This window comes from Nannospalax galili, unplaced genomic scaffold, assembly GCF_000622305.1.
Source record: "Nannospalax galili isolate Female #2095 unplaced genomic scaffold, S.galili_v1.0 scaffold11, whole genome shotgun sequence".
In the NCBI taxonomy this organism is placed as follows: domain Eukaryota; kingdom Metazoa; phylum Chordata; class Mammalia; order Rodentia; family Spalacidae; genus Nannospalax; species Nannospalax galili.
The window spans coordinates 4,689,375-4,698,376 of record NW_008330735.1 but is presented as its reverse complement, the minus strand read 5'-3'; the positions used below and the strand labels follow the sequence as shown (position 1 = coordinate 4,698,376).

Below are 9,002 nucleotides of genomic sequence, written 5' to 3'. Positions count from 1 at the left end.
CATTTAAAAATTATTTTTTAGGTTTCTTCTAAATTATTTGAAGTAGGAGTTCGTGGTTATTTACTTGTGGCTAAGTTATGAACATTTATGAGGTCTTCAGATATTCTTCAAAATGTTGTCACTATATGTTCTATTATATATTATTATTTAGATTAAAAATGTTTTTGAATACCCTAAGAAGCTTTTATCTTGTCAATAATGTATATTAGTAAGTTAATGATTATTTTATTACTTATTTTATATTTACATTTCATGAGAATAATTGCTGATTTTGAAATATACTCTGATCACAGTACAGATGTTAAAGGTATTTTTACTTGATTTTTCACTAAGCATTTGGGTATTTTTCACTTGTCAACTACATTTCTTTGTTTAAACCATCAAATTATTATTTTATCTTGTCTTTTATTTTAATTCATGCATTTAAAAAACTGATATTCAGATAAAAGATCATTTCAAAATAAAATCAGGATATTATTTATGAGCAGAGCAACACATTAGCATTGGGTTCACAATAGATCATATCGCTTTTATTTCATCGTACAAGCTTAGCAGCACAAACAGAATAATCAACATATTATTTGCCTGTCATGTGCTGAACAGAAACCAGAGATCACAAGGAGGTTTTCCCTAGCTGTGGTGATGGCCTTTTTGTTCCAAGCCCCCATCTGGGAGGGCCATGGTGTGTTATCATATGGAACGCGGGGTTTTCTGTAATCTGCTTAGCTGCACTGCCGTTTGAATTTTCATTCCATGTTTGTGTAATTTATAATTTTAATGAGACCGTGGCTCTTGTGGGCTTTGAAATATATTAAAAGCTCTTTTGTGCATATGCTTTTGTTCTTGCTTAATAGGCTCAGTGTATTTAAAACTGATGAATTTTTATTCATGAATTTGGATGTCAGGAGATTAACTTAGACTGAATATCATTGCACTCATCTATTGATGGTTAGAAAGTTTTTTGTTATTGTTATTTTCTTTTGCTTGTTTTTGTGTGGTGTGTGTGTGTATCTGTGCGCATGCATACCTGTTTGATACTTGTAACTATAAAAGGTTCAACTTACATAATTTTAAGAGGCTGGAAAAAATGACTAAATGATAAAGATTCTTAAATTTTATCCATGTTATTTATAGATATTCAAATATCATTAGCATAGTATTTTAAATAAATATTGTGAAGGAACAGTTATGAAAAAGCAACTTTTAAGTAAGGTAATGCCTTAAGTATTTTATTCATATCCTATTGTTAAAATCATATTCAAATATTTGGTAAAGCTGACTTTGTATTTTATCATATAACTTGTCTGTGGTCACCTTAAATGAGTCATTTATTTATTTGATTAAATTAGACGTGTTACATATTTTAACTATTTTTAGTATTCCTTATTTTTGTGAAGTCATTTTTAAATGAAAGCTTTAAAAACCCTACTAATGGATATGATGAAAAGACTCATGGAAAAGCAACTTACTAATAATTATAAGATTGATTTTGCTAATGTTCAGAAATAGACTAAATGCTTAAATCTCTGTATTTCCTACTGAAATGTACTTAAAATTTTTAATATAAATAATTATATATCATTGTAGAAAAACTCATGGTCCCTTATAAGCCCAGGCACATTTGTTTGTTTGTTTTTAAAACTTTCCTATTTGTTTTTAAAGCTTTTCTATTGCACTCAATTAGGTGTGACACACATAAGTAGCCCAGGAGGAATTTAAAAAAAAAAGCTACATATTTATGGAAGTTTCATTTGGGAAGATAAAAAACTTTTGAGAAAAAAAAAAAAAGATTATTTGATGGGTATGTTGACATTTGCCTGTAGTCCCAGCACTTGGGTGACTGAGTCAGGAGACTCATCACGAGTTTAAGGTCAGCCTGGGCTGCATAGTGAGATCCTGTTTCATAAAACACAACTCAAACCAAACCTAGATTTACCTTACTGAAGCATTTTTGTAGCTTATGTGTGCAATAACCAGAAGTTTGAGAGAGTTCTTTTCCTCCTCCTCCTCCCTTTAATCTAGAAATATTATATAGAAAGGATCTTCTACTTTCTTTCCTAAGTTTACCTCTCAGATTTGTAACTAGAATGTCTGTCCTTCCCTAATAACTTTCTGTTCTAGTACTTTTATTATACAATGTCATTTAGTTTTGGAGGATATTATTGAAAATCACCAGTGCACTGTACATTCAGGCAATACATGCATACACATAAAATAATAAATAAAATATTTAAGAAAATTTGTGATGGGAAAAGCAGTGTTGTCCAACAGTAATTTAATATGAAACTTACATTTCTTAACCAGCTATCTCCCAAATATTACCTGTTACATGAGTAATTCTCATCAGATACTGAACAGATAAGCTTAAATATACTGTGATGATGAGAAAATGGTTAATGTAATGAATGAGCAATGTTCTTCAGGAATTGTGGGTGATTGAAACTTGTCAAACTGTATTTCAAGTACGCTGAAGAGCTGAGTTTTACAAGAATCAAATGATAAGTCTTAATACATAAAAAAAATAAGGCTAACTTTTTATATCATTAGCTTTCTTTTTATATGTTTACTTAGAGTTGAAACAGCTGTAACTTCTTGGGAAAGAAAAGGTGATTGTAAAACATTGTTTTCTAAATTTCTCTAGAATTATTTACATTGAAAATGCTCTGCATGATACTACGAGATGCTGCTTCATAGAAGAAATATTTTTCAAGTATATAGTTAGGAATTATAAAATTCTGGGGCTGGAGAGAGGGCTCTGTGGTTAAGAGTGCTAGTTGTTCTTGCACAGGACCCAGGTTCAATTCCCAGCACCCACAAGGCAGGTAACAACCAACTGTAAATCCAGTTCCAGGGGATTTGAAGCCCTCTTCTAACCTCCACAGGCATTGCACAACACAGGTGCACCTACCTACATGCAGGCAGTACACTCATACACATAAAGTAATAAAAAAATTATAAAATCCTGAATGTCAATGAATTAAAGTTGATTCAAATATTTTAAATTATGGTTCTCCATTGATTAGGGGGATTTATATTAAATATACCAGGTATACTTATTTTTTTTTTTACATTTAAAAAATCTTTAATAATCACATAATTAGTAGAAGCATTTCATTACATCAGCATGAATACATTTCCAGTAAATCTAACCTCCCCAAACCATGCCAGATTTGTTATTTTAATACCTTTAACATCAAATTCTGCATATAGAATGAATTTTGCTCTGATGGTTAAAAAAAATGACAAGCTTGTCAAGCATTCTGTGTTAACAGTGGACGTAGAAAATATTTTCAGATGGATAAAATGTATATGGTACAGATGTAAAGTTTTCTATGTAAAAATTCTGTACAACTTTCTGTACAATATTGATTCTCATCTGGCATATTCTAATCAGGTTATAGGTCAATAAAGTTTTTGAATTATTTAAAAAAAAATGTAGGCTTGTGCTGAATTGATGGCTTAGTGATTAAGAGCACATAACGTTCTTGCTGAGGACCTGAGTTTGGTTCCAAACACTCATATCAGGCAGCTCACAATTACCTGTACCTCCAACTCCAAGGGATCCAATGCCCTCTTCTGGCTTCAGCAGTTACCTGCACTCACATGTGCATATACTTACATACAGACGTGTACACACAAATTAAAAAATAATAAAAATAAATTTTAATGTAGATCTTATCATAAGTAATTAACTTGGTTTGATTATGGCTTAAAGAAAGTCATAGTCATGAGATCCCTGAGTTTTTTAAACTTTCCGAATTTTGGGTACTATCATTTAATTTTTAGATGCTATAACTTTTATGTAGGTATTAGCTGATGCCTGTTGTATTCCTTGACTCCCTTAAATTTTATTGACTATGCCCTGTGACTTTTGCATTTAAAGTGTTGACACAAGATGTTAAACCACTCTGTAAACAATACCTCTAGTTTCTTGGCAAAGATAAATCCATCCATTGATTTCTTAATTTTATTATGTACACAGTCAATTGTAATCCAAGATTACAGCAAACAAGATGTTAATTTCAAGACCATAATCTATGTACATTTCAATTACAGAGCATGATTGTTACAGAGGCACAGAATAAAGAGGAATAACATTTGTGCTATCCTCACAGGAGCTGTCAATAAAAGATGTAATAGGGGATTTAGGAATCTGGAAATGGCCAACTAATTTATGTGAATCTATTTGATTTCTGCTAGAAAGACCAAGCTCTTTTTCGTCGGCACTGCATATTGCACAGCACAGGCTGTCTATACAAAACCAGGCGGCTGCATATGGATACTCCCTTGATATCATTCACTTGCTGTGTAATCTTATTATGCAAAGTTCTAATCTTCACCTAGAATGAATGCCTCTGGGTCAGAATATAGTCATATCAGGGTTTTTGAGGTCATGTTTTGTGATCCTTAGCTTATTCTTCTAAGTAGGGCTGGGATTTAAAGGGTATTCCCCAGACACTAGCAGAGATAGACAGCAGAACCTGCTGCCTTTCTGGAAGACAAGACCAACATGAGGTCCCTGGTAGGATTAAACTTGATTTGTAGCTGTAGGATTTTTTAACAGATGTATTATTGGACAGGGAATAGGGGGCCACCAGCACAGCAAAATTGAATCATGACTGGCATTCTCAGGGAGTTTGCTGCCTGCTAAAACAGCAGCTGCATGTGGATTTGACTTCTTTCAGGTGAAGCGACTTCCAGTCATTTGGAAAGGATGGGATGAAAAGGAACCTTGGTGATAATTTTGATGTCTGCAAGATTTAGTACCAGTGTAATGGGATTATCGGTAACACCTTCACTGCAGAAAAAGCCACCTGGCGCTATAACTGGCAGCAACTGAGAACTAATCCTTTCCCATCTCTTGGATGTCATTCATGAAGCTCAAAGCGATTTCTACCCTGCTAACTGTGATTAATTTTATAAACAACAAAAAAAACACAGGTGATCAAGGCAAAACATATACTTTTTATTATACTGCATGGCTTTAAGTGATGTGAGTTATAAATTATGTGACATATACAAACTTTGTTGATTCAAAATTTATTAAATTGCTCAAATATCAAAGTTTTTTAATGCTTTTTCTAGTTGAATGTCCAAGTTATTGCTATTAGCAAAGATTCATATTTGAAATTAAATATTAAATATTGTTAAATTCTTTGGAGCATAAGACCCTTACTGTATAATAAAATATATAAAGAAATGTAAGGAATTGAAATAATTTGTTTTGACATACATTTTACCTGCTTTTGATTGTTTCAATTCCTGCTGTTGAACATTTTTGCTGAATAGAACATGTAGTAGTTGAAAATATATAGACATATATTTTTCATAATTAAGGTATGCTGTTGAAATGGCTCTGCGAAAAACATCTGATCTTACTAGCATGTACAAGTCCTAGGATAATTAACTGTAGAACCAAGTGACTTGTTTTTAGAAACCAATGATTCCCAGTCAAGCTTTTCTTCAGCATATAGGGGTTTAGTTATTTGCTATAGAATCAGTGTATTACTTACATTTTAAACATTTTATTTCAACCAAAAACTTTATCAAATACTTTGTTTAGAGGTGTTGTTTTAATATTATTCTCTTAGACTAGCCAGAATAAACAGAGAAAGTGCAAAGAAATTATCCTATCAGTCACCCAAATAGTACACAACATAACTGCCAAGACTGGAAAAGATAATTAGTGTTGTCAGTGTTATGATCCTAGAGGACTTAATTTAAAAATATTTATTCATAGAACTTGATTTTTGTGTTATTGTGCTTTTTGATTTAGTAGTTTTATGTTTAAAAACAGATTATGAAAGCTTCAGTCTGAATGTTTTTAAACTTTATAATTTTAACCGAATATAAATGAAATATTTTCATGAAATTATGAGCAGAGCAAAATCTTTTACTTTACAAATAGCATGTTAATGTACTGATAGCATCTGTTGACATCTACCTTTTTATTGTCCATATAAAGTCTTTTTAGTGGAAAATCATCAAGTAGAATATCAATTTAAATCAAGTTTCTTCATCTGCTCTTCCTGCAAGCTTGTTGTTCTCAGCTGTATTTGATTTGACCAGCTTCAAGCTATAGTGTTGAGTTTCTTTATTTTCACTATATTTGAAGTGACTGAATGAGAAAGCATAACAATGTTTTTCCTTAGCTGTGTATTTTTATAAATTGAAAAATTATTTATTCAAAATTGTATTATCATTTTGAAAAGAGCTACCCATGAACTAGAGCCTAGAGATGTTTTCCCCATGATGTAATTACTTGTATTTTTTTTAACTAGGTAGTTTACTATCAGGATAATATTCTATAGTAGTTAATAATGTTATGTAATTATGTTTTATGTATATTTCTTTTAAGACAAAATTTATCTAAGAACTTGCTTTTATTAAACATAGCAGGAATTTACTTTTTAAATGTTTTATTCAGCTATTAACTAAGTGGCTCTTGGGAGTCTCTATTCCTTCATCTTAGGCCCCATTCTTATTTTATTAGACATTATTTCCTTTGGAAAGTCCGAAATAAATTCATCTTAATTGATGAAATGTGACTTATTGACACATAATTGTGTCACTACAGGTTGAGGTATGTTTGGAGATAAGGGAATGGGATATAAGGTAAGAGAAATGAGACATATTATTGTGAAAGGAGTAAGTCGGGTCTAACAGAGTAGCAGACTGGCAGTTAGGAATTGTTGAGTAGTTAAGACATGATAAAGTTTTTTCTTGTTTTTGAGGTTTATTGACTCAGAGACTCTAAGGAGCCTGCATGTACTATGGTCGGGGAACAGTGACAGCTAGCCTATGATGCTAAATGTTATTTCTTCCATTCGAATTACTATTCTTTTGGTGTTATATGTTTGTAAAAAGTGAATTTAAGAAAGTTAACATTGGTTCATGAAATATATTGAAATATTACCATTACCAATTTATGAGAAAATCTTACAGAATTATCCCAAAGTTGACAATTTAAAATGAAAATAATTAAATTTTGTCATATTTCAAAAAAATGTTGAGCCAGTTTCTATAGCCTAAATGTCAGCATAAGCCCTTTACTGGGCTTCCTTTATGGGAACTTATTAAACTGCAGATTCTGTGGTGTTGCTTCCAAACATTTATTATTACCTATATGATGAGGGCAGGAGGACTCAGATTGTGAAATTGTAATTTTGGTTGACATTCAGCTGTCAAGTAATTTTCTGAGTTAAAGCAGTATTCACTAGTTTAAGCTTTAGAATGATAGCAGTTTTTTACACTAGGAATGAAACATAAAGGCTTAATAAAATCTTTATAGATTATGGGGATCAGACCTCTGAATTTGCAGTTCTGAAACATGAAAAATAACGTCTGTACAAATCTTACAGTAGATTTAGCATTTATAGATTTGATCATTTCATGAGCAGTCCTAAAAGTGATTTAGAAATGGCAGAGTTTGAATGACTTTGTTGGCGAGGCTGCTTGGCTGTGGAGCAGTGCAGCTTGCAGCACTCAGATCCTAATGACTTTTGTTGTTCTGAACTTGCCACAATAACCTCATTTAGGGTCTGAAATGGACATAAATTGTTTCTGAAAATCACTTGACCTCAGATATTCCGAATTATTGTTTCTGGTCCAAATGAAAGTAAGTATGGAATATTTTGATTTTTCTTTGAGACAGGATCTCATGTAGCCCAGGCTGGATTCCCCATATAGCCAAAGGTGATATTCAGCTCCTAATTTACCTGCCTCCACTTCCCAAGTACCAGGATCCACTTTCCTTTTCTTTTTATAAAATTTATTTTTTCTTGAATTTTTACAATTTTCTTTTAAAAATAATATTTTTATTTTATGTGTGAATGTATTGCTTGCGTGTATGTAAGTGCACCTGTGTCATTCAGTGCCCACAGAAGTGAGAAGAGGATGTTGGTACCTCTGGAACTGGAGTTACAGAAGGTTGTTAGCCACCATGTGGGTGCTGGGAACTGAACCTGATTCCTCTGCAAGAGCAGTCAGTGCTTTTAACTGCTGAGCCATTTCTCCAGCCCTGAATTTTTGCAATTTTTATATAATATAGTTTGATGGTATTTAGATCCCACTTATTGTAATATGAACATTTATTTATAAGCTAACATGTTCTCTTCTAGTTTAACAATAACAAAATATTAATCATTTCCTTTAGTCTCAATTAATATTTGACATTATTCATTAGTTATCTGTCTTGTTGCTATGATAAAACACTGACCAAAACTAATTTGGAGAGGATAGGGCTTATTTCATCTTAACTTTATAGTCTACCATTGAGAGAATTCAAGGCAAGAACTCGAGGCCTGAACTGAAGCAGAGACATGGAAGAATGCTGCTCATTGGCTTGCTTCCTCTGGCTTGCTCAGCTGTCTTATACAGCCCAAGCCCACCTGTCCAGGGATGGCACTGCCCATAGTGTGCTATATATATGCACTCGTGTATTTATTGTATGTGTAGGACTCTGAACGAAGACATTTCCTTCTGGTTTTTCATACCATCTAAGCATTATTTATCTTTCCTCTCACTGCCCCTCACCCCCCTTCCTCTCCAGTTAAAGTCCCTCCCCTTTCCTCATTTCCCCTTTAATAGTGCCTGTGTCCTACTATCTCCCTATCTTGAGCTCCTTCTTCCCCTTTATCTCTATGGTTCCTTTCCTTACATCTCTTTACTTCACGTGCCTATTTGATAGTTTCAAAAAAATTCTTTCTCTGAAAGTGAGAGATTGTACAGTATAGTTGTAGAATTTAGGACTAAACTGTCTGCTTTTGAATTCTGTGTCTGACTGTTCTAAGCTATATAAATAGATGCTAAACCTCTCTATCCCTCAGTTTTTTTGTCTGTAAAATGATAGCTAAGTTGTCCTAGTTTTGGATGAGTTAATATATGTTAAGCAGTAAGAATAGTGCCTGGCACACTGCACAAATTACTGTGTCTATGTCTCCATTGTTTTTTTGTTCTTTTTTTTTTTTTTATGTGGTTTTTGAAGGTTTTTTTTTTTATCC

At 32.6% G+C, this 9,002-nt stretch overlaps 1 protein-coding gene across 13 annotated transcripts in view; it reads left to right on the top strand.

Moving 5' to 3' along the window:
• Immp1l (inner mitochondrial membrane peptidase subunit 1) overlaps positions 1 to 9,002 on the top strand; it is a 96,418-nt gene that overhangs the window by 16,159 nt on the left and 71,257 nt on the right. For 6 of the 13 annotated variants that reach the window (XM_029555203.1, XM_029555189.1, XM_029555177.1 and 3 more), the window contains one exon: positions 4,686 to 4,941. The exons of 6 other annotated variants lie outside the window; for them this stretch is intronic. In XM_029555203.1, coding sequence (XP_029411063.1) covers positions 4,866 to 4,941 — 76 coding nt within the window. In that variant the 5' untranslated portion in view covers positions 4,686 to 4,865. Of the gene's footprint in view, positions 1 to 4,685; positions 4,994 to 9,002 lie in introns of all 13 variants that reach the window. One more of the 13 variants, XM_029555191.1, reaches the window with a different exon arrangement.